The sequence below is a fragment of the Camarhynchus parvulus genome, chromosome 3 (assembly GCF_901933205.1).
Source record: "Camarhynchus parvulus chromosome 3, STF_HiC, whole genome shotgun sequence".
NCBI lineage: Eukaryota > Metazoa > Chordata > Aves > Passeriformes > Thraupidae > Camarhynchus > Camarhynchus parvulus.
This window is the reverse complement of record NC_044573.1, coordinates 36,346,359-36,373,067: the sequence shown is the minus strand read 5'-3', so window position 1 is coordinate 36,373,067 and position 26,709 is coordinate 36,346,359. Positions and strand designations below refer to the sequence as shown.

Below are 26,709 nucleotides of genomic sequence, written 5' to 3'. Positions count from 1 at the left end.
TTGGTTCTGGATATAACAAAGTGCCAGAGGCAAAGTCAATCCAATACCTGAGATGTCTGGTTCACAGCAGCAGCATGACAAGGACTGTGACCTTCACAGAGGGCAGGGGGTGGTTTTAATTGACTTTGGGTGGAAATAAATAACAAAGTTCATCGTTTCAGAGTGAAAAATACTCAGTGTGTGTTTATGGAGGTCTGAACTGTCACCAAGATCCAAGTCCTGTCTTACTTGAAAGTCATGCAGCATGGTAAAATCATATTCTTTGAAATCTGGGGTTTATGGGCTTTTCTATAAGAAAAAAATTCTGTGTGTACTTCTCGATCCCTATAACATCATTTTTACTTTGGAAAGTGCATTTGGAAACCATATTTTTCTAAATGGGAACACTACAGAGAGACAGCTTGGGTCATTCTGTTTGGCACTTCCTGATTGGTTTGATTTCCCATAAGGCATTCTCATATTTTCAGTAAAAATGTTTGCTCCAGTCAGCAGCCTATAGTTTGTGTACAAAAGCTCATTTAGAATTGAAACTTGGTGCCCTATAATATTTTACATTTTCAAGGAAGTTTTTTAACCAGATGTTGATGTTGTCCAGTGAAAATAATTAATTTTTACCTATCCAGTGTTTTGTTCGTACTACTATTTAATAAAACATTCTTCAGGTTTAAAAAGTCTGGTTTAAAAAAATCCTGTTATTCTGATAAAGAGCAAACAACTATACATTTTTTTTCTATACCATATAACTATTTGATGATTGGAACTCAGGATATTCTGTGTGATTGGTGACTACATAGTTACACTCCTCCATTATATTTTCATTTACAAAAGAGGTGGGGGGAAACATGGAAATACTTCCCTGATTACCTCTGTTAGGCAAAGTTTTGACCTTATGAAACCAGAATGTGGTTCTTTAGAGGAATGATCTGAGATGGCTATTGGGGAAGTCCAATGTCTAAAAACTGGAAATCTTCTTTATGTGTTTCTATGTGATCTTGGACAAGTACCTTTAGTGTGGATCCTCAGAGGCATTTAGGTACACATATCAACTGAATTAATATCCTCAGATTTTAGGGATCTGTGGTCCAGGTTTTCTACAAATCGGGCTTCAGTCACTAAAACAGTAATAGCAGTCCTCTGTTGCTTCACTGGCATGCAATGAAGGAGGTTTTCTTACAGTTCCAAGATGTTCTGATGCTGCAGTGATCAAAGCTGTGCAAGTATTTTAGAATGCTTATTTTGCTTTGATGTGTAATACATAACCAAACTGGTTTTGAAGACATAAAAATGTCTATTTAGTTCCATATGTGTCTTAGATTATGCATGACTTCTCTGGGATTCTCTTTAGACTATACTTAGCCTTCTCACATTACAAGAGCACTTAAAGTGCATTTTCTGGCAGCCCAATAAATAATAGAATTAACACTTGTCCACTGTGGTTTATTTCAGCCCTAGCATGAATTATAACGTAGCACTCTTTTGGTTTGGTTTCAAGCTTGATTTTAGAAGAAAGAGTGAAGTAGATGCGTTGAAGGTTGATTTCTTGATGTACTTGTTTTACTGAGAAAGAAGGTATAAGTTGTAAGCACTTTTGTTGTATTTTAAATGAAAAGGAGAAAAAATGAAAGGAGTTCTGTGTTGGTTTCCTTTGTTCATATAGTTATGGTTTTTAAGAATCTTTGCATTGCTTGCATATTAGTTTTGCTCCAGTGCTGATGAAGATGTTGATCCTGCCTGCATTCAGTAGCTTTTAATTTTCACAATTCTTATCAGTGGAGGGTCCAGACAGCCACCACTGAACGAGGGATGATGAAAAGAGAAAAGGTAGAAGAAGTGATCTTTTTAAGATTTTACAAGTCAATATATTCTCACTGACAACAGGTCATAACAGAGGAAACTGATTTCATTCTATGATGAAGTTACAGGTTTGATAAGAAAAAGTAATTGAACAAAATCAATTTCTTCAAGTCTTTTTATAAGACTTCAGACTAGAGAATATTCTGATAAGGAATTCATCACCAGATTATATCAATAAGAGCTTTTAGTGGGCTCGGTTCCAACTGATATGGTTGGGGTCTGAGCAGGAGCATTGTCTCATCACTGCCAGGCGATGCAGTATGGATGCCTCATCTTGCTTTGGTCGTGAGGATTTAAGAACTGGCAGATCACAGAAAGCAGTGTTTCCTGTGAAGAATCTATGCAAAGCAGGATATTGCTAGCAGCATTTGACAGGGACTGTCATCAAACCTGTCATGATTCAATACTTAACAGTGATTCAGAAGTATATTAAAAAAACTTTGCTGATGCAGCACAGCAATGATACAGATTAGTCAAATACAACTAGTGACAAAAACAAGACAATCCTCAGAAAAGTGCAATGAATATGATTTGGGGCTGGGGGAGAGAGGGAGGAGGAATGGTTTAACCAGTGAAAAGCTTAGGAGTCTCTCTGTTTAGGTTAAAAAAGTTTCAGAGGTATCCTAATTACAGTACCTAAGCACCTTCACAGGAAGAAAGTATGGTATACTGAAAGACTCTCTATTTTAGCAGAGAGATGCAAACCAGTGGCTGGAAGCTGAAGCTAGGAAGAGTCAAAGTAGACATTAGATACAAATTTTAAAAGTTATTTTGAAGACCCAAGAAACACTGCACTAGAAGTACGAGTGCATCTTTCCTCATCTGATATCTTTAATCTGGATGTGAATGTTGGCTTTGGAAGGCACACCTCAGCCAAAGCGTGGTCTGTCTTCAGTACAAAGCCAAGAGTGATAACTACAGGAGGGAAGAAAGGATAGTTCAGATTTCAACATGGATTGCAGAAGGCTGGTAAGAAATCTGGGTATGTGCTTGAGTTTTGCAAGTCCCTAGCAGTGCACCTGCAGTGCTGCAGATTAAACCTTGCCTATGACTGCCTCACTGCAAACTTCCCTGCATTCTTCTGTGTAGACACATGGAAGGAGGTAAGGGTGAAAAAGAAAAGGAATATCTGAGTTGAGGAGTAACTTTAAAATAAAAGAAGGGAGCTCAAACTTGAAGCTTTGTGCAGAGAATGGGGGTATTTTATTGAAGTTGGAAGCAAGATGATTTTAATGGTATTACTTATAAACACTATAGGGAGATATTATCAGAGACCAAAGAAAAGGCATTTGCAGTAGGCAAGGGAGACAATGAGGGCTGTGGTGCTTAATCCAAGGCAAAGCAAATCTTTGAAATGTTGCGGAAAAGGAAATGGCAAAATCTCTAAAAAACCAAGCAGCATAGCGTGCAAGTGACAAACTCATTTTCCTTTCATTCAAAAAAAAAAAAAAAAAAAGAGCTGCATTCTGCTCCCACTTCCAAACTTAAAACACTATAAATGGCCCAGTCAGGAGTAACTGAGACTGAAGCTTCATTTTTCACCCTAGTTTTTATTCAGCATCACTGCAGACGTCATCTGTGGCATTTGAATTCTATAGAAGTGACCAGAGTTTGGGAGTTTGGTCTGATTTTACCTTTTGTTTGAATAATCATAACGATAGGAGGATTTTAAAAACAGGATCTGAATCCCTGTTGAGGTTTTTAATACCCCCTATTCTGAGGTCACTGGATTTAGGATTTCTGCTTGGGTCTATCTCATACATTTTTACAGATATTCAAAAGCCTGTAATAGCCCACACACAGGTTATATTAATTTCCAGTGCCTAAATCCCTTAAGTGCTTTGGGGATTTCCCTGCTAATCCTCTTTTTAATGCAGGGGTAGCTTTGAACCTTTGGGATTTATTCTTTGCGTTGGTTGTTTTCCAACCAAAGAATCTTTCAAGGGTAACAGAGGCAAGTGATAAATGCGTAAAGACATAGAAAGTTTATCTGCTGTTTATATTAACACAGCAATCTGCCAGTCTTTTTTTGGCACAAGAAGGAAAAGAAAGTGTAACTATTATTAGTAATTACAGTACTTATAGTAATTTTAAACACTTACTAATATTAAATTTATGCAAAAGTATTAAATCCTGACTGAACATCAAATCCTTTCCTTTCCAAGGGCAAAGTAACTGTATTAATATTAATGAAGCTATAAAATACAAGTTAACTGACAGCATTTTTGCAGTTGCTTACTGCAACTGTATTTTGTTACTGAAAATTTATCATATTTTTCATGTCTGAAAGTAAAAAATAAAAAAAACTATCACCAACTGCTCTTTGTTGTAAGTGACATGCCTTTTCTTTATGATGCATGCTTTGCCATAAAAAGGGAGTGCTTAATGCATTTCTGTTGGGAGATGCCTATTTATTCTGACAAACTGATCAGCCTCCAGGGTGTTTCTTTGCCACAGAACTGATTCTACATCTCATCCATTACCTAATAGGATGTGAAAGGAGTATCCTGTCTCACAAAAAAAATCAGGCTTTGTTTCATTACAAGGATGTGGCAGGCCCACTCACAGACTTACTTGCAGGATATACAATTGTTAGTGAAAGGCCCAGTTATACACTCATGAATGTTTCCAATAGGCCTGTGGGGAAAACATCAGTAACATTGGTACTGTGGATCATTTATTTCAAAGGCAAGGATAAAATATGGCCTCTATAATGAGAAAATGCATTTCACGTCTTAAATAGTACTGCAGGAGCTTATGAATTTTATTATTGTAATAAACACCAATGCCACATAAACTAGCCAGCCAGAATGTCTCTTCAAAATATATGCCCTGGTTATATTTCTTCTCTTTCTTCATTATTTCTCCCTTTATAATGTTTATGAAAGGTTTAAAATTGTGCTTGCATGGGAAAAGAGAGATTGGAGTAAGGAAGGCAAGCTGAGGCACTGTGTGATAAGGCAGTGATAAAGTAAGTGTATACAAAACACTATCAGACAAATGTTGTCAGTCAGATGTGCTCATAAGGAAATAAAAGTCACAAAAGAAAAAGACAGTAGGATACACAGTAGGAAATTCAATTAAACCCAGCCATAACCTTAAATGTTAAGGAATAACAACTCTTTAAGACCTTAGGTATCCAGATGGAAACTCACTACCCATTTGAGAAGAGCTAACACACCTGAAACTTTTGACCACTAATGCCCTGCAAATCGTTGTTGTATTTAAATGATGCTCTATTACAACAATGCAGCCTTCCATACAACACACCCCACAAAAAAGTGCCTCCTTTGTGAAGCTGTTTGCTAACAACCACGAGTGAATTAACAAATCAGTGTTGGTTGAAGTAAAACAAAACATTTTAGATCACTGATTTAATAGAGGGAGAAGTGACACGAAAGCAAACAAGTGATTAGGTTTGATATCTCTAGAAGTTAGAACACTCACTCCACTCCACTGCTCCAAATTTCCCTGCCCTTCTAAATAACAGGATCAATCCTTTTGGACTTGCACTATGCTTCTTTTCATAAAGGGCAGTTTCTTTAGCATGACAATAAAATATGATTGTCAGTGCTTCTTGGAAAAGTGAAAATACAGCTTGAAATAGTTCAAAATGAAAATACAAAAGCTGGAATTACTGGCAGACAAACGTTCTAGTGTCATGTCTTCCTGATATCCTTTATTCATTATACGTGAATGCAGCTCTAGATCTAAAAATCAAGGCTGTTTTATAAGTCTTGCTTATAATGCCAGTCAGAGTGGCTTACTACTGAGAGATCTTTCAGAGTCTGGAGGTGTATCAAGACAGCATAGCTTTAAAACAGCATAAGAGAGACCCATTCTACATTATTGACTTTTCACTTTACCTGCAAGGACACAGAATTTAATGCAGCATTGATGGGTCAAAGATTTGACACATGTCAAGTCAGATATCTTCATTTTAGAGTTTAGAAAAGGCATCAAACCTGATACATATGAACCACTTTAGGTGGCAGAGGCAGACTGAGCTAGGGAGAATTGTTTCACTTATGTGCAAAAGACATTACTTTCAATGGAGACTTATGTAAAGAAAAAATGTTATTTAAGGAGGATAAAACCAGAACAACTGCTAAAATGCAATAAAGGTCTAGAGGTATATCCCTAAACCCTGCATTAAGTAACCTATCATTGTGTTCTTTCTATGATTTTTAAACCATCCTATAAAGGTCTATGGCAAGGATATAATTTCCTAGAAAATGGTATTTCATAAGGCCTTTTATAAAGTGGTCATCCCCTAGCAAAGTCAGCAATAGTTCTCTGTAGAGAAGACATTTGATTCAGAACTATGAATAGACTATTTCCATTAGTAAACCCTGTACAGCAGCTTTTTTCAGCTATCACCCTTCTTCTATAAATAGATTTCACAGGAGGAAAAGTACACCCATAACTATCTAGTATGACTTTATGTCCCTAAATGAACCATGTTGCAAAATTTCATTTTTTAATAATGGCATTTGCGTTACTTCACTGATGAAATGTATCACAATAACAGCAAAATTGTTGTGTTAATGATCAGAGTGTATAATAAGATGCACAATTAGGAGAATTTAATGGGAAGAGGAGGACAAGGGATCAACTGTTGTATGATTCTTCATGATTGTAACCTGCTGTCTATGTCCCTAATGTGTTTTTTTGACTGGCATGCTTTGGTTTGTTTCCCAGTCCGTGTTCTGCCGTGAATGTAAAGAAGAATTCCATGAAGGGGAATGCAACTCGCTCCTCAGCCCACCAGGAGCCACGGCCCAGAAGGTATGGATCTCACAACTCCTGATCGTTATCCCTGGCCCAGCCAGAGTGACATTTGTCAAATGGGCCCTAATTATAATCCTAAGTAGAAGCAATTATGTTCATGCTGAATTACTCCAGCCGTCGGAGCTGCCGAATTGGCTTTGCGGTGAATTTCAGTCTCTTTGATTGATAGAGTAGCTGAGTTCTGTCAGGAACACACAGGGCTCTGCCATCAGTTGGTAAAGAAAGGGCCTTCCCAGTGGGCTTCTAGGGTTGTCTCTATTCAATGTGAACACTTTTGAAAGGCTTTGTATAGTCTTTCTGCCTTTCAGTTTATTTTCAATGCACCAGTCAGGAAATCATGTGGGTTTGGGCCGAATAACAGGGCTTTTATACAGCCTATGCAGCCTATTGGTAATTTATGTTTTAGCTTACAGAAATAAAAAAATAGATTGTCTAGGCTGCAAGCTGTTAGATGATAATTATTCTAGGTTGCTCTATAATTTTGTAGCTATTGTAGCTATACACCTGGAGAGGAAATAGTTTTTCTCTCCTAGCATTTGTCTTTGTTTGAGATTCAAGTTTTCATTGAAATAAATAAATCATATAAACCACAGTCTTTCCAACTTAAAAAAAAAAAAAAAAAAAAGAGGGAGAGAGAGAGTGAAAGAGCAGAAAATATAGCCCCTAAATATCTCACAGCTTGATGCCCAAGCTGTACTCCTAGGAAGCAGAAAACTGGTATTCAGATATCTGGCAGATTTGATGCTAAGAAGAAACTCAAACCCTGAGCCTCCACGCAGTCCAATGTGGCAGATAAAGGTTTGTGAGCAGGTGCTGATGAGGGCTTCCATCCAGCCAGCTCTCAGGGAGGTGTGCCAAGCTCCTGTGACTGCCTGCAGGCAGGCTCTGTCTGAGGCTGGCTTTTGGGGACTCACTGAACACAGACTGACAGGCAGTCTTTGGCATGTGCTACCTCGAGATGGTTCATATGCCATACGTTGCAGACCTTGCACTAGGTCATGACCTGTGTAGAGATTCTTCTCTTTAACCTTTCCTAGTGAAGATCTTCTAATTTATAAAAAGAATTAGCACTAGCTGAGACAGAACAAAACAGCCTGTATCCTCCTAGTCAGTCAGGGTATCTACCTCTGTTGACCTGGAACATGTGTATTGTATCAGACCCAAAATCCATCTACTTTCGCAGCCTCTAGTGATTTGTGATGTACATGTGGTATTTTATGTTTAGTAGCTATCAGCGGGTTTTTTTTTTTCCATGAGTTTGTGCAACCCATTTTTGAAGCCATATGTATATATAATAAGGAGATTTTGCAGCTCAGCTGCCCTCTATGAAGAACAGTGTAATTTTATTTGCAATAGTGTTAGTGCAGTCTTCTGGTTCCCATTCACATTTATACAAAAAAACAAAGCAACTTGAACAGAGACATTGAGAGATGCTTAAAGCATTCAACAGCCTAGTAAAGCAGGAGACCAAGGCTCAATGTCTTACCTGAATTAAACTGAGCTATACCTTGAATACATCTCAACATGAACAGGGAGCTCTATATATTCTATAAAAGTATATAGTTACTTGTGCTTGGAGTTTTGCCTCGAGTACTGAAAGTTGTCATGGCATGTAAAAAGTGAATTCAACAATGTTGGCTCTGTGAAAGCTAGAGTTCATGTAATTTTTATCTTCTAAGGCAGAGATAAATGTATACCAGGAAGAATCAGAATACCATAGGAAGAAGTCATTTATTTTAAATATTTGAATATTGCCATTGTTTTTCCTTATAACAATGGGAGCAGTTCACCCATCTGATTCAATCTCCCAGCACATGAATTGCACCCAATCAGACCTGTTAACTTAGCAATGTTGACTACTGTTGCAGTTCTAGTGTCATGTGAATGTTCTTGCTGTTTCTGAAAAATGTCCTGCACTCTTAAGGAACTGCTCCAGAATAGCTAAATGGCTAAATGATGGTACCAGAATAATTCTTGCACCTATACAAATCAGGTCCCGTGCACAGACAAGACCACAGACTACACAGGATTCATTGAGACTCCAGTTTAAACTGAAGCTAATTGACTTAGGTCTCTTCCCCTAAGCTGAGAGCGGCACTAATGAAACATCTCCACGAGGCGGTGCTGTGCCACTGAAGGAATGTTTTCCCTCGTTTTCCTCAGCCGGGCGAGCAAACCGAGCGGCAGCAGAAGCCGGGCGAGCGCCGGGGCTGCTGAGATGCTGCTTTCACCGCCCAGCATCCCCACAGAGCCGCCCTGCGCACAGGGCTCCCGTGCCGGGCACACTGACCATTCCGGGGGCATGGATGGAGAACAGGATCCGTGGGACAGTTCCCATCTCTCTCCCTGAAATCGGTGTAAACATTTATCCACCTGTGCTTTCAGGCTGTTTTTCATTTGGCATCACCTGCCAGGTGCATAGGTCTGTGTCAGACCTAACTTGCTGTGATTGTAATGCTTGGTGAGGCAATGAGAAGGGTTTTTTTTTTTTTTTCCCGTGGTCTGTTTCAAGGTAGGAATAATACACTTCCAGGGTTGTCTCCAGTTCATACAATTTGACTCCTGTCTGGATCCTTTCCATATCATTTATTTTATCAAGACATCTTTATTGCCACAACTTCTGCCAATCGAATTTAAGGGTCAAACAAACACACTGCCACTAAACTCTTCCTCTCCAGAAGACATGGAGGATGCACAATCAGTTTCAGGGGAATAGTTCCAATAAGCAAAATGCAGGGTTTGCTTTAGCCTCTAGTAGCTGTAGTAGTGAAAGGACCTTCTCTTACCTTCACATTTCTGCAAATGCCTGCAGGTGTCTGATGTTCAACAATATGAAATACTGTGGACAGGTTCAGGCCTCAGTCAGCGTGACAGAGGTGAACATGGTGGAGCATGAGAAGTGTGACAGAGGTGAAAGAAAAACCAAGAAGGAGAGTTGTTGCAGAGGAATTGGGTGACCAGTAGTGGATGGCAGCATGGAGTGCAGGAAGAGTTGTGGTGGTGTTCCATGCAGCTCTCCTGAGGTGTGTCAGGGCACTGCAAGGGCCATCTTGTTACAGTGGTCACAAGGGTTCTTGGTTGAGGGAAGAGACGAGAATGTTGACTCCATGTTCAGAAGGCTTGATTTATTATTTTACGATATATATATTACATTATAGCTATACTAAAAAGAAATAGAAGGAAAGGTTTCCAGAAGCTAGCTAAGCTAAGAGTAGAATAGAAAGAATGATAACAAAAGCAGCTCTCTCAGACTCTGTCCGAGATAGCTCGGTCCTTGATTGGCCATTAACTATAAACATCCAAGCTGGGCCAATCCAGACGGACCTGTTGCATTCCACAGCAGCAGATAACCTATTGTTTATGTCTCGTTGCTGAAACTTCTCAGCTTCAGCAGGAAAAATCCTAAAGGATTTTACATAAAAAGGATGTCTGTGACACCATCTGCTTCATGGGGACTTTCCATGTGTCAGGGCAGGACCTAAGGACAGGGATGAGCCAAAATGGTGGAAGGTGGGTCCACAGGTGGCCTATGACTGGGCCGGGCAGGGATGTGGGGAGCTCGAGACAGGCCATGCTGCAGTGCACCAGGCAGTGACATGGGTTCCCGATCCATGAACAGGATGCAGGGATTAGCAAGGTTTGATGGTACCCTCAGAGCCTGACACCAGTTTGGGAAGACTTGGAAAAAGAGAGACCTCAGAAACAAAGACAGAGCCTGATGTAGAAGAATTTGAGTGTCCGTGAAAGCCAAGAGCTGACTGGAGGGACTGTAACCTGTCAGATGGTGCAAAAGCTCCAGAAAGAGGAAGAGAGTTGTGAAATGGCATGGCACAGCTATGAGGGTCCAGGAAATATAAATGGCGGTGGTGAAATGGGCCTGTGCTTGAGCACATGTCAAAAGGAGGGAGGAGGAAGCCTGAGGTACAGAGAGGGGGGTGAGGGGAGTGTAGCTGGTGGGACTATGAAGGAGGGCAGAGAAGGATGGAAGGGGCAACGGGGTAAATTGGCAGGAGGAAGGAAGAGGGCAACCATGACTGAGGACATAGGAGGGATAAAGTAGGTGCCACATGTGCATCTCTGAAAGCCTATTCCAAATGAAGGAGTTGGAAGCTCTAGGGAAACTAAATGGCATTACTTGCTGCTTGGGGTAAAAGGCAAACTCGGCAGCAAGCGTGCAGAGAGCAGCCCAGCTTTAACTACTGGCGTATCCTGACCTTTCGGATCTGTGCACAGATATTGCATGGCCCATTGGGAAGGATAAAATGTTCTCTTTCTGCTGAAATGCCTACTTTTAGCCCAGATAGGCCATTGGAAGCTTATCTTAAACATTTACTTACTGATGCAGGACTGATTATTTCCCATCTTAGCGTGTAAATTACATTATTTCAGGGAAAATAAAATTTATCTGTGGCAATATCAGTTGGGAAGCTTTGGTTTAAAACCATTGCAGCCTCCTGGAGCTGTTTGAACTTTGGGATGACAGAAGAAATCATATTTGATGAATTAAAAGGCACAGTGTGCATGATGGAATCAATGACATGGTAAAGGGGACTCCAGCCAGATTTAGGTTTAGAAATAACCACATAGTCCCTGCAATGTACACCACAAAACCAAGCTTCCTGGCCTCTTTTAACCTAACACATAGACAGTCTGTGCTGGTGGGGAATCTAGCCATAAACCAGCTTCCTCTGGAGGTCCTCACCTTACTATTAGCCTAGCTTTCCTAGCACAAAATCTTTCTAGATGGTTTTCCTGTTACAAGGATAAGAAATGCACCTTCTTGCTCACTAACAAGTGGACAATAAAATGTGGCCACATATTAGATTTGAACTTTTTCAGAGTAGCTCCCAGGATGGTTTCGGTGCTGGGCTTGTTGATGAGACACTGGCAAGGTAAACTGTAATAGCAATGACACTGATGTAAAAGGGGTGCCTAGATAAATAAGTGAGTAGAATAAGGGGCACTGAGTCGTAAGTGTTTGGGGGGGGGGGAGTACCACAACCTGGATGAAATGTATTATTAAAAAGTATGTTTTAGAGTTGGTTCTGTGGACAAACTTTCTCCAAGAAGCTGCTGGTTATTTTGTCCTAGCAAACTCCTTAAAAATCCTGTCAGAACATACCTAGTCTTAGTCCAAGCCTTAATTCCAGCTAGTCAGAGGAGGAGTCTGTTCTAGCAAGTCTGGCCCTGCAATCCATGCAATCCAGTAAAATCTGTCTCTAAGTATTCATCTTTAGCTGCTGATGCAGCTAAAAATTCTTAGTCATTTTTCTCACACATGTTAGAGACTAAGTGGTGTAAATTTCTGCCATTTTGTTACATTGAAAATATCATTACCTGCTAAACATGTTCATTTCAGACCATGTTCACTGTATATGCAAAGCAAAAAATGTATTGCTGGTTTTATCAAAGTCTTAGCTTATCAGTGAAGTATTTTTAGCCCATTTACAATAACACTAGGACTTCTAGTTCAAATCATAGTTAAAAGAAAGGATATGCAATCTTTTTGGTAACACCCATTTCCCCAGTGTTATTTTTAACCTTCCACTGCTTCCTTGGGTTCTAGGCTCAATAGCTGCAGTCTGGAATGGGCTGGTATAGTGAATCCTTTACCAGAAGGAGCATGATGTTGATATTGAAGGATTTTTTTCCTTCTTATTCTATAATCTGCTTGGAGTCAGTCTTATTTGTTTGTTAGCAGACTCCTCTGACGCACAAGCCAATGTTGGTGTGTTTCATCCAAGTCAGTTATGCCTTTGTTCTCTTTGTTGTCCTCAAGACTGTTTTTACCCATCCTTCAAGGTATTTGGGTAAATGACCACTTGAGTGTGGTTTATAATGGTGGGGCCTTCCATATCATCCCGTGCCTCTGCTTTCAAGGCTTCTTCTATCATTCCATGCTATTACTCGTCTGCACAGCATTTTATTGTAGGATCAGAGACAGTTTGTTCTGCCTGATAGTACCTATAATGGTCATTCCTGCCTGTTAGTGACAAAAATACATTAACTGTTGAACCATGCAATAATAAAAAAATTGTACAAAAGCAGAACATGGGAATATTCACCAGGTCATTCAATAACTGCTGTCACAGGCTAAACCAAATCTCTAGGCATGCCAAGACAAGTTCAGATAAAGCCTGATGAGTCCTGAGGCTCATGGTGCTGGCCCAGCACAAAGGCTGTGGTCTCTTACAATAAACAGCAACACCATTTTTACTGAGGCATAAAGATACATGTGTTAAACCTCCATCTACAGTCTTTTCCAGTGTAAATTTATAGCTAGTGCTGTAAAACTTGACTTCAACTCCGTTCTTAACCTATGGGACACTGCCTGTCCTGGCTGTGGCCCTAAGCTGGAGGCCTTTGTCACCAAATCCCAAAGCCCTTCCCAGACCCACCACCTTCAAATCAAACCTCAGCTGTTCCTTGTTTGGATCTCAGCCCTCACAGTCTTCAGGTAGCTAACATAGGATCCAGGCAATAGCTTTGTTGTTCTGTAACTGCCAGTATAAAATTTATCCAGCACTTCTGTCAGCCCAGGAACCCATCAGACCTAACCAAAAGCAGAGCGGTCAGTGCCTCAGCTGAGTCAGGGCAAATCTGACCCTTTTTATCAGCACACACTTCTAGGGCCCTGGCTGCCCTCTAACCAGAGTTTTGGGGCTCAAACCTGACTCAGGCATGATGTATCAGGTGAACAACTGGCTCCCAGCAGACCCAAAGCATCACTTCCCAGATGTGTTTTTTGCTGCACAGGTGCAAACATAAAGGCACATTCATGTGCTCGTGCACACACATCCAGGAAAGCCTGTCACAGCGCCTGGCATGCTGCTGAAGGCTGTTGGAATGTAGCTCCTGGAAAAGCTCCCAGCTCATCTTGTCCTCCCATTACCTCCTGTGTGCAGGTCTCGGAGTTGACAGTAGGGGGTATGAAATGCACAGGTATTGCCTGCCGGGCTTCCTTCTCCATCGTGGAACGACACATGCTAACCTCCCATGCTGTAGATTTCCAGCAAGCACGTAGGGTTGTGAAGCCTGGTCTCTAAGCAGCTAATGATAACGGTAAATAGTAAATGCTAACCACAAAAAGCATTAATTATTTTCCCTGCATTTTAGTGAAAGGAAAAGCTACTGAAAACATTCATCATACATAATATCTTTCAATGAGTCCTGAGTCACAGTTTGAAATGCAAAACATCTATTATTAGGCCATTGGTTTTTGGGTTTTTCCCCCATCAGGTAAATTTTAAAAGTTAAATAAAATGTGACTGTACAAGGAACGGCACACCTAGCTTTATTTCTAAAATATCTTAAACAAACTGGGGCTCAGGGTTTTAGTATTTGGTATACTCACAATGTCAAGCTCAGGACATTTCAACCCATAGGTGCCTAATTAAAGGAACAAGAAAAATAACTATAACAGGAAAATGTCCTGTAAAATTAATCTCTGTGTTATAAATAAAGATGCACCAGAGGAAATCTGAGAATAGGTCTTAACTTTCTGTCTAATGAGAAATAGATGATAACTATATAGAGAGAATTTTAGCTTTCCTATTTTGGGCAGCAATAAAGTAAAAAAGATGTGACAGACTGCTTTTGTTTATGAGGTTAAGCTGACAGTCATTTTCAGCAGTGTTGCCACTTACGAGAGAAGGCACGTTCTTTATTCTTCTCATGGAAAACAGTTATATAAGAATGACCTGTATTAGATGAGATTTTCTGCTTTAGATCAGTGAGAATTCAATATTCACCATCTACCTGAATTTAATTCATTATATGAATGGCTGCAACACACAGAGTGAGAACATTGACGTGCAGTGTCACCAAACCAGAGCATTCTTTCATCTTGTATCCAATATAATACCCCGTGTATATCAATTTGATTTTAACTAGTTGCTGTCATCACAAAGCAGCTCTTTCATTTTATGTCAGAATTCCCTAGGCACACTAGACAAATTGGCTCACACAAAGCTACTTCATGTGGATTTAACGGGATCACTGTAGTACTGGCACCTCTATTTTTCCTGTGTGTGAAACATAATCTCATTGAATGAATATCTTTTCTATTCCTTATCTATAACCACATTTTAGTGTTTTGAATTAGCCTAAATCTGTCTCTAAAATAGAGCAATAGTCCCATAGGTATGCACACCTCTCTTTGTGAGATTTTGACTCTAAATGGCTCAAATAATCCATTTTCTTCCAAAACCCTCTAGCCTATCTAGTGCCCTAGACACTTGCTATTTTTACCCCCTGCAGTAAAAGGCACCAATAAACATGGCAGTATGGTAATTCATGTGATCATGTTCATAAAACAGCCCTGTTGAAGCCAGGAAGACACAATAAATTTAAGTTGGACTGTCACCATCCATTGTAGATCAGCCTTCAACAGCTGAGGCTGCTTTTGCTTAGAGCTCTAGCTCTAGTGGGCTGTGTTAACCTAAATATTATGGGGGGATGAACATTGCTCATGCACAATGAATTATTCTTTGTCTTCCTTTCAAATGCTTTCAAGTATACATGGCTTTTCTCACATTCTTGTTATAAAATGACTAATACTTCCTGTTTTAACACATCCAAATATTTTTAAAATTCTGTATTTCACATAAAGTGAAATAATTTTACATATTTTATTACCCTAAATTAAAAGCTTATTTTTGCAAGTAAAATTCTCTTAAAACCAAGCATTTCTGACCAAAAGCAAATGTATTTTGGATTTAAAGAAAGCTTCACTAGGATACATTTTTTTAAGTTATGCATGACAAGTTTGTTTATCAGGGAGAGACAAAGCACCAAGGGCAAACAAGCAGGAAAACAGAAATAACATCCACTTAAAGCAAAGCACAAAGAAGGTTAACAGTTGCATATTCTATTCTGAATTAAGGGTCTTCAGTTTTGAGATGTTGTCTATAGCAGGCAAAATAAGCATGATCATTAAAGAAGTGTGCTAACATAAGGCAGTATATAATTTGGGGGATGTAAAAATTTAACATTATGTATCTAAGACTTCCAGTATTTTGAACAAGAAGCTTTGCCATGAATGTTTTTAACCTAGATGGTACTGCTTAGTTGCTGTCTGCAAACACCTTCTTCATTTGCTTCAGTGTAGTTCTACTGACAGGTCGATGTGTACTCTATCACCTGAATGAGATGCTGCTCTAAGAAGGACACTTTATTTCAAGATACTTTCTGTCCCTGTAGATCTCTTTCCAGTACTGCACGATATTGATTAACTGCAAAGAAAGCATTCCATGTACATGGTTTTGTATTGTTGTATGGTCCTCGGCAGTCTCTGTGGTCTCTTTATCCCTGTTAGTTTTTCCAAAAGACTCAGCATAGGAACAGAAGTAAGTCTATGTCCTTCAGGATGACCCAGAGATAATAAGACAACCTTTTGCTCCTGCCACCCTAAGGAAATACTGAAGGGGGAATATTGGATAATGCTTGCAACAGCTCTTTCTGTAGCTTGCTGTTATTTATGAGTATTCATTCTTGGTCATAATATGCAGCACAGTTGAGAATCAAAAAAATTATTGATAAAGTGGTATGGATGAAATCTAGTAGCTTTTCCATAGTGCTGGGACAAATGTTCCATACTAACTGGGGAACTAGAGCATATTGTCTTGAGTGAGCATCAGAAGTGATCCAAGTCTCCGGTCCTCAGCAAACTGACATGTGATGCACACCTGAAGCATCTCTGAACTTCCTAACCAAGACCAGGCAGAACAAGCAAAGTTAGAGACCCCTCTGCTTGACAGACCTAGGGCATTTTCAAGGAGATTAGGTTTGCTAGTTTAGGATGTAAGAACACGACTTAAATAGACACTGGTAATGAAGAATTGCCATACACCTCTTCTTTATTGTTGGAAGAAAAAATGCAGATAAATATGTGTGCTTGCCATCACTGGCTGTGGAGCACTAAATAAAGCACATGACCACTGAAGGCTTATGGATCTGGATGGTATGATTTCTTCCCTGAATCAGAAGGACTCCATCACTGTGCTATTTCTCTGCATTTGGTTCATGCAGCAGGAAGTTTTTAACTTAGCATTCAGCAAGACTGGGCATAGGAGGGGTGTTTCAGCTCCAATGGGCTGAAATATCATGCTGCTGCATCTAGTTCATGGTAGAATTTTTCCAATGGAAAATAATAAAAATAATCATTCACTGCTGTTTTCAGCAATTTGTTCTTGGTGAGCTGCATGTGTGTGGCTAGAAGTTGTTTCTTTTAGCTATTCCCAAGGTCTCCCAATTTTGTTTGCAGAACTAAGATCAAAAATGTTTTTACAAATAAAGTTAGCAATTTGGTATGGGAAATTTTGCCTCAGTGTCCTTTGCTATTAGATCACAACAAAGACGTGAAGATGGAGAAGAAAGTGTTTTGCAAGTATTAAAACATTTGATTTGGACTATTTGAGAAAACAGAGCCAGTGTGAAGCTCATCTGGACTGATTACAAAAATTTATAATACTTCTGGTCTTCTCATTTAGTGCCTCTGAAAAGAATAGCAATGTTTTGTCACTGCTGTAGTGATTTTCAGCTGTATGCATGTTAAGCAATGAGCTCCCATTAAAATGAGATATCATTTCTGTCACGGGGGAAACTGAGGCCCAGGTCAATTGTTCCCCAATCTCCCACTCTGCCTCTCTGAGCTAGCTCAGATTGCTTGCAAAAGTCATCCTTCCTTAAGGATGTAGGTGTTGAAAAATCAATACTAGATTATGTTCTTTGCTATTAGCCTGAGCAGGTTTTTCTATTTCCCAGAAGTTGCTAATGTGCTGCTATATAGAGGTCATCTTTCTGCCGAATTGCTGAATATTCCAGCAGGGTGCAGGGCCAAGTTCCCTCTCTGCAAGCAGAGAGACAAAAGTCATTTCTAGGATACAGATAAGAAGACTTCATTCACTATTGTCACCTCTACATCAAAAAGCAAATTGGAGAATCTTATGGAGCAACAAAAGACATTCACAGACTGAGAAGACTGATGTAGGCTGTAAAATAAATAATGGCAAACATATTATTGATGTTTCCTGATTAAAATAAGGCAGTGCAGGGTTTTTTTGTTGTTTTGTGTTTTGGTTTGGTTTTCCTTAAATGCATATTGCAATGGCCACTAGATGAGCTGGAAATAAATTTCTGCAGATGTTGGTCTTTGTTATTCCATTTTAACTGAGGTCATTTCAGCCAAGAAGGAAATCAAGGCACTACTCACTCTCTATTCTGTTTTATCAATACTAGATGACCAGAATTCAACTGGAGTTATGGCTTTGTTGCATTGCTTAAAGATGGGCAAATTTCCTTTTTCTGTCTTACTAGAAATAAATATATTAAAAATTATCCATCTAAATAAATATAAAAGTCTATCCACATAAAAGCCTATAAGTTTTTAGAAGGTGTACATTAAGTTACAGGACTTGTTATAAATTAAATAGTTTTGTTTAAGTTCATCATTTTCCCACATGCTTGAATAAAACCATATTATGAATGGAGAGAGCAGAGCTTCAAGGTTGGAACCTACAGGCATTGTTTATAGGTACTATTCCCATGATTGCCAACCTTGTGTGACGGAAATGACTCAAGGCACTGCCATCTCTTTTGTCCTTGTACTACCATTTTAGGTAGGAAGCAGCCAAATAGGCCACTTGTGTAGATTATGTAATTTTGTCCCAGTCATAAATAGGACAAACATAGTAGTCCCTTTAATACTCCTCATGATGACTTTTTCCTTCTGTGTCATTCCGAGCATTTCATTACTCAGAAGTGGGTTTTTTTACTTTTTTTCCAAAATTTTTGTTTATTCTTTGTACATGTTATATTGGAATGGTTACATTGGAACAAAACTCAGACCTCCAATACAACAGAGTAAACTTTATTATGAAAAACAATTTCCTTCTGGGCACCCCACCATCCTGCATTACCAAGTGCAGCACTTCCTTGGTGTTTTTGCTTTTCTTGCAAGAAGGGCTTTAATCCCTGAAGCAGAATCAAACCTGTGGTGTCTAACATGTGATGTTGTCAGCCAGGTCCACCTGACCCCTCTTTTGCCTTCCCTTTTGCTTTACCTGTCTGTCCTGGTGCATTTGCAGCACAGCTCAATGCCCCAATGAGTGCTCTCTCTCTCTCTTTGCAGGGGTTTGTAGTTGATGAACATGCAGCCATGCAAGCTCGATGGGAAGAAGCATCCAGAGAAACAATCAAGAAGACAACCAAGCCATGCCCCAACTGCAATATTCCAGTAGAAAAAAATGGTAAGATTATTAGATATCTTGTACTTACCTGTCTCTTAAAATTCATTTTACAGTATAAACATATGAATGTGCAGGTACATACATATGCATAATATTATTCCAAAAGGGAGAGAGCACAAAAAGCTTGAATAATTCCTTGTGTGACCTTAACTAAATTATCTTGAAAACACGAACTAAATCACTCAGTTCTAAAACCACTAATTAAGCCTCACAAAATGTCCAGCTATTTTTTAGGTAGGGGAAATGGGCATTGGATGTAGCATTCATATGATTGGATATCCAGCTAGTTATACAGACTTTCCATTGTCACTGGGAAAAATAGACATTTGTAGGGTAAAACTCATCTCCCGATGAAGCAGAACATATGTAGGCCAGAAAATCACACCTAAAAGTGGAGTGTGAAGAATTAGTCCTGCTGTAGATGTCTACACAGTGTAAGGCTGAATTCGGGTGTGATTAATCCCAACCCAGCCACATGCCCATGGTAGAAAAGCAAGTTAGAGGAAGCAAAATGAGTCCTGACAAACAGTTTGCATTAATCAGTGCTTACCATGTAGGAAGGAAAGTAATCTGCAAGCACTGGGATGCTTAAAATGAAGAACAGGAATAGTAAATAGGCTGTACTTTATAGGTTAGTACTGTTCCAAGACTTAATTGTATTTATGTTAATTAATAAAAATATATTAACATGATTGCCTAAATATTATACAAATATTTAGAGGGTGCTTCCCAGTCATGTGGCATGGGAACTCATTCACATGGGACACTGAAAATGCCAAATAAGGAACTATGAACTGCAAGGGGAGAACACTTTGTGCAGTGACACTGCAGAAATATTACTGGGGAAGAAATAGGACAAAATCCTGAAGTCTGGGGTTCGATGAAAGAAAAGGGAGTTGGCAGATGGAAAGTGGGAGACACCTTCAGGCACAAGAAGCAGAAGGAAAGGAAGCTTGAATTGAGGAGTGGGAATGTGAGACAAGATTTGGCATAGCGTGGAGAGCAAGGTGGGCAGCAGAAGAGAAATAACAGAGGCCTAGGTCAAAAAATTATTTACAGATTTGTAGAACAGACTGAAAACCAGAAGTTTTAATCTGATTAGAAATAGACAAATTATAATGGTGACTATTTACATTCAGGAGTTTTGTGCATAGCCAAACAAAACCCCCTTCTGGTTAGGCTTGAAGTAGTGGTAAGACCTTTACTTTCTCTTAGACTCTGAGCACCCTACTTTAGTTGCCCTGCTTTGAGCAGAGTTTTGGATTGGATTTTCTCTTAAGGGACCTTCCCACCTCAGTGATTCTGTCATTTTGCAAATAAAATCACGAAGCTTAAAAAGTGCAGTGTTTGCCTTCTTCTTTGGTCATGGGTACTGCACATGCCAGCTTCTACGCTGCCATTTGTAAACTTAAATAAGCACTTTAGAGCTGCCAAAGTACAGCTGCTGTCAAGAGACTGACAACTGTATCCTGATGTCTGCCAGCAGTCCTCATTTGGGAGGAGTACACTGAGTCCACACAGGAGAATAATTCTGCTTTCCTTCCCCATATTCTGTGGACAGTGTCTTTTACAAGGGACAGTGGCAATGCCAATAACTTTTCTGTAATAGCCCATATAAACTACAGACATTGTAGAATATTTATAGATGCCAGTAACTTTCCTGTAAGAGCTGAAGTGAAAGAGAGAAACACTTTCCCACAGCGAAGGCCCCAGTCTGAGTGAGGTTAGACACACATCCATGTCTCTCAGAGAGCTGCTGTACTCACAGAGCTGTAGGTCCCATTGCTTGAGGCACCCCCCACTCTTGATTGCTGATCTCAGCTGCCATGCAGCAGAGAATAACAAGATTTATGCAGTTTAGCAGGGGGAGCACACATTTTACAGAGGGCACCTAATGGGTTTGGGTCCTGCACCAGGACTGAGATGAGTTTTACCCAGTGATGGCTTAATACAAGCTGTAAGAGAGGACTGGATCTAAAGTTTAAATAAACTGGAACATGGAGGCTGGCCATTTGTATATTTACATTTAAATAAGATAAAAATCTTTCTGGCACGTGGCATTTCTTACACAAAGATATAAACTGACAAATCGACCTTGCTATCACAAGTGGTTTTCCCTCTTTGTCAGGTGAAGCAGACATGCCTGTATTAACAAACCAATTCTTGTTTGTTTTTGTCTCCTGAGAAACATTCTGGAGTGGCATTTTTAAAAACATGGTGTAAGGGCAGCAGCTCATACAGTAGGGAACACGCACTCCCTGTACCTCCCATCGCCATTTGGAGTCAAACCAAGATGACATTTCAGCATTTCTTCATGCTTTTCTCTCAGTTTGAATTATACAAAAGATCTCTTTGTGTGGTAGGCAACATAATTTCAGTTTGAAGTGTAGTTCTGTCATGACCTTTGACAATGTTAATGTTTATATATTACAAAATAAACTTTTGATCAAGGTTAGGAGCAGAGAAATTAAAGCTGCTCTCATGGTATGGAGAAGTAAGAAACCCAACATGCAAAAAACATTTATATGATCAAAAGGCTGCTTCAGATACTAAAAAGGTCAAATCAACTTAAATTACTAATGTCATTTTTGTGTAATCAGCAGTCAGCCACCAAAGGCTGTATCTCCTGATTTACCAACTTTGCAAATCTTGCAGATCTTTGAATCCAAATTCAAAAAAAGATTTCATTTTGTTTATCTTCTGGCTCACAGCTGTAAAGTGTAGTGTAAAGTAACCTTGAGGAGGTACCCACAGGACTGCTTTGAAAGGCCACAGACTATCATCTCTTTTCCCTATCCCTAGCGTAGTCTTTTTCAATTTCCTCCTACTCCTGCAGTCCCTCAAGTGAGAAATGCACATGAAAGCCCATTAAGAGAGGAGAAGCAGGTTTTAGAAAGCCTAGGGAGATATTCTTTGGGTTTGTACTTTTCTTTTATTAAATAATTTACTTAGTCGGTAAATTAGTGTCTAAGAAAGTTGATTTTAATGCTCTTAATTGTTGATTAACATCTCTAAGTGTTTTCCAAGTACCAAAGCCATTCTGTTGCTATTTTGCAGGTGGCTGCATGCACATGAAATGTCCTCGCCCTCAGTGCAGGTTTGAGTGGTGCTGGAACTGTGGCCTGGAGTGGAACAGAACCTGCATGGGAGATCACTGGTTTGAGTAGCAGGGCTGAGGCCAGCCTGTTGCTGCTAAAGCTTGTTTTTATCAGGGTCAATTTCTGAACCACTTGCTTAAACAAAAATCCCAGTGGTTTTAGGGACACAGAGTTCAGAAGCTGGCCTAGTTTGTTGGCTTTTTGCTTTATTGCATATACAATCATACCAAAATCACATTGAAGTTATGCCAAGGCTTTTAAATGCACTAAGATAAAAGAATAATTGTTTTAATGGATAGACTTGCTCATCATGGTACAAAGAGGGGTAAATTACAACTTTTTGAACTTGTGCTGTCTATCAACATGGACATTTGGCAGGGTTACTATGAGGAACCTTACTTGACATTTATAGTCAGGAATCCATAACTCTTGCAAGAGGAAGCAGCCTGCATGTGTGTGTGTGTCTGAGTGTACAAGCACCAAGGGGGGGTGGAAGATGTTTCCTGCATCATCTGCTTTTTTCTTTGACCACTTCTTCGCTCATTCAGCACAATTTTTGATTTCCAGGCAGTATTTCTTAACAGCATTTTTGGCAGAGGGAAGGCTGTCGCTCCTTAGTGTTTTCTCAGGGTTTCTTCCTAACATGCTTTCTGCAGGGGTTTTGCTTTCAAATGAAATTTTCATGGAAACACCCAGCTTTATGCCATACTTGTGCTTGTGTATTTGTGATATGCAACACAAAGCCAGACTGCCTACTCATTATAGACTTTGTTACCATGGGAAGATTAGCTAAGGATGCAGTTTCAGCCCTGTCCATGGCTGTTCGTGCAGTGGTGACTGGATCCAATTATGTGTTGTGCAAGCTACACTCACAGGGCGTCATTTCTCTTGTACTTATGGAATGCTTTGGACGTGGCAAAGTGAAGCAGGAGGAGACTTCTCAGGGCTTTTCTCTACCATGATTGTTCTAAATTGAATTAGAATATGGGTATGAGTCTGAAAATATATTTATTGTTCTAATGGTGTGGGCAGAGGGATAGATTCATTTTTCGATGTTAACACAGTATGTAAAGTTTAATAGCATTTCCAAGTCTGAACAATTTTACTGTTTGTGATCTTTACATTGATGTTTTAGTCTGAAATGAAATGGGTAATGTCCACATCCAACACACCATGTAAGGATTTGCACAGTTTAGTTCTGGGAAAAAAACGCACAATAAATAAAGAGGTCAACATTTTAAACTTTATTTCTTTTTTTTTATTTGAATACAAAGTAAGTGAGTACAAAAATTTTGGGTGGGTCATGCATTGCCTTGACTGATTCAAACTCCCAGCTGAGAGGCAAGCCCTTTGATCAAGACATAATGTTAGAACAAAATAAGTTCCACAACCATGGTCTTCTTTTATCAAGTTTGAACTAATATTTTGTATGGCATGACTGTAGAGTCCTGAAAATATGGGTGGGCCTCATATCAGTGCAGAGCATGAAGCTTGAGGCATGAAAAAAATCCCAGGCTCACTAGAAAAAATGTCAAATTGCTAAAAGCAGTGAAATATTCATATGTCTAAACTGGAAGTGACATTAAAAGTGTGAGGAAACAAAAGAATTAAGGCATGAAGTATCAAAAATGAGAGCGTGAACTGGTAGAAGTCAGAAAATGAGAAAGAAAAGAAGTGGCAATGAGAAGACATTGGACATTTCCTAAAGTTAATTTTCCTGTTTGGCACTGCTGAACTAAAATTTATGCAGGAGTAGCTGCAATGAAGTGTAGGAATGCACTTGAATGCTGTAATGTAGCTCATTTAAGTGTTTTGTCTTTAAAGGGGTATTTTACTGTGAGTTCTGATTATCTCATTATTTGATTTTTCCTATATCTGGGTCTATTTTACAATTTATATAGGTAGTTTCCAATGGGCTAGGGGAAAAGTAACAATGCTTGATTTTACTTTTATCATGTGTTACATGGGAGTTCATCACTGATTCATCATCATATTCAAAAACATTCAGAATCAAAGTCTGAATCTCTCTTTTTTTTTTTCTTTTTTTTTTCGGTGACTTTCTCATAGAGGAAGAAGAAGTTATTCACTATAAGGCAGTTTCACTGAGTTAGAGCCTGACTTAACATATTAATGTTTAAATTGTTACATAGAAACATGTGATTTGTGCCCCTGGATCAGGGTCCATTGAAGTCAATGGACTACAGAGCAGCTCCTGCATTTCCTTCTGGCCTGGGAAGGGCATGGCAGGCATGAGTCATAAGACCAGAATAGAAACACCTCCTTCCTGGAAGAACTTGTCAGAGAACAGGGTTATGAGCATTCATCTGAGACGTAAGCAAGGGCAGGAAAGGAGAATAAAGAAAGGAGTTCCAACATTGACTCAAGGTTGTATCACACAGTCCAGATTTTGCACTCTGCCAAAAACAAATGTGTATTCTGAGGAATTTAACAGAACATGTCTTGATCTTGTCTGTGTTAATATTATATGTCTCCATGCATACCATGCACAAACTTTGAGATGGTACAGGGTGTTAATCTGATTGCTCTTTACTCTAAGATTCTCATAGTTTTCACAATTTAAAGGGCATGAAAATTCAGGACTAATTCTCTGCTGACACTGTAAGAATGCTGGAATTCCTGTAAAGATATGTGAATTGAACCTAAAATGTCCTACACAGGTAAAATTTTCTTTGTATGGAAAGTGCCATTTAAAAAAATGTATTTAAATGTCTTGAAAAAATCCAATTTATTTTGCAATTTGACACAAAACAGAACAGAACAAACCAAGTTTCCAGTGTCTATTCAGACTGCTCCTGTTATTTCAGCTTTGAAATATCAAACTGAAATTCACCTCACTCCAACTTTAGCTCTCTGGTTGGTTCAGCAGCTTCTGAAGTTTGTTGTTCATGTGCATGGTGGAGCCTGCTGAGTTTTTAGTACAATTGTTCATGGTTGGAGGTGTGATGGCAACACCCCTGCCAGAGATAAGGCACAGCTTCAGACAGGATGCACAGGACCTGTTCTGTGTGTTCCTGCACACTCTTGGCTCAGTTACTGCATGAGGAGGTAAATCTTCCTTTTTTTAAAACTCAGAACACTGGCATTATTTGCTGGCATTCATGAAGCCAGCCTTGGCAAACATTTCCTCAGGGCTGGCATGCAGATCTCTGGAAGTGATCTGGGCAGCTGTGGAGGGTTAATGAAGACAAACAGGACTCAAGCATGAAAGAAGGTAACCAACCTGAGGGCTTAAGCAGATGAAAACTTTTAAAGAGCTTGTGGGTTTATGTTCTCTCCTAGCAATACACTTTGGAAACAATTACATTTAACTGTATGTTCTAAGAAGGTGATTTATTGTGGAGCTATAAAGCAAAAAAGAGAAGGCTGTACCTTTTCACATCAAGGTTTGGCTTTGTTAATTGAATTCTCTTTATCTTGAACCTTCTTCATCTTTCAGATTAAAACAATTACAGACTTGTTCTTGGTACTGCAATCTGGGATCCTTTAGTGCATGCTAGGTGGTTTAAGTACAGGATGTATGCTTAAATATTCAATAATAATTATCATTATAATAATCCAGCTCTATATCTACAATGAAAATCTCTAATATTTAATTCTAGCTAGAAATGAAATACAAATACCAAGTATATTAGGAAGAAAATACATAACAGTTTGTGTTCCTCAGGAAAAAGCATATCTCAAAGTTTAAAGTAAATAATACTTCAGGAGCTGTGACTTTGACTAAAATATCGTTTTTATGTCTGTCTTATCTTGTCACAAAACACAAGCCAAATTATTTCATTTTAAAGGGTACACTTTAAAGAAAAACTCAGTAAATGGCACTCCAGAAGAAACATTAGGTTGTTGATGGGAAGTGACAGTCAAGCTCTGAGAGAACAGCAAGCAGTGAGAAATGCTATGTGCATATGAATAGCAAGGTACCACCTCTATTGCAAACCAGTGTGGTATTTTTACCTGCAGATGTTGTTGACCATGTAAGTTGGAGTGAAATTTGTATTTGTGGAGGGAAACATGAGGCACTTGGAGGTGAGAAGCCAGATTCCAAGAGATTCTGCTGTCCTGGAAGACTGGGAAAATTCAGCCCTTTGTGATGAGCTTTCTCACACATGGAGTAACAACCACTGTTATGTTACTCATGTGCTGCTCAAACCATTACACAAGTAAATCATCGTGTGCAGGAAGTTCAGGAAGCAACACTTGCAGCAAGACTGGAAGGATAAAGCATAAAATCAGCTCTGAAGATTGGTTAGTCCCATGCTGACCTACTTTGTCTGATACAGCGTTTGATGAGTACAGTGTCGTGCTTTAACCAGCCAGCAAACTGAGAACCACACAGCCACTCGTGCACTGTGCCTCCCCAGCCCTGCTCTGGCATGGGGAGGAGAACCTGGAAAAGGTAAACCCTGGAGGATGAGATAAGAACAGTTTAATAATTGAAATAAAGTAAAATATCATCATCATTATCTTTATCATCATCATCATCATCATGGATTCATAGTAAGGAAAATGGAGATAACCAAAAGAGAAAAAAGGAATAAAACCCAAGTTGAACGAGTGCTGCACGATATAATTGGTCACTACCCACCGACTGATTCCCAGCCTTGCCCTAAGAAGGGATCAGCCCCTCTCAGCTGACTCCCCTAGTTTATATACGGAGCATGTCCTTCTGTGCTCTGGGATATCCCTTTGGCCAGGTC

The 26,709-nt window shown here is 39.4% G+C and overlaps 1 protein-coding gene across 1 annotated transcript in view; it reads left to right on the top strand.

Annotated features, from left to right (window-relative positions):
• The window catches only part of PRKN (parkin RBR E3 ubiquitin protein ligase), a 674,960-nt gene extending 652,859 nt beyond the window's left edge, over window positions 1-22,101 (top strand). Inside the window, exons 10-12 of the mRNA XM_030945351.1 lie at window positions 6,556-6,642; window positions 18,776-18,893; window positions 21,951-22,101. Coding sequence (XP_030801211.1) covers window positions 6,556-6,642; window positions 18,776-18,893; window positions 21,951-22,060 — 315 coding nt within the window. The 3' untranslated portion in view covers window positions 22,061-22,101. The remainder of the gene's footprint in view (window positions 1-6,555; window positions 6,643-18,775; window positions 18,894-21,950) is intronic.
• Window positions 22,102-26,709: the final 4,608 nt, after the last annotated feature.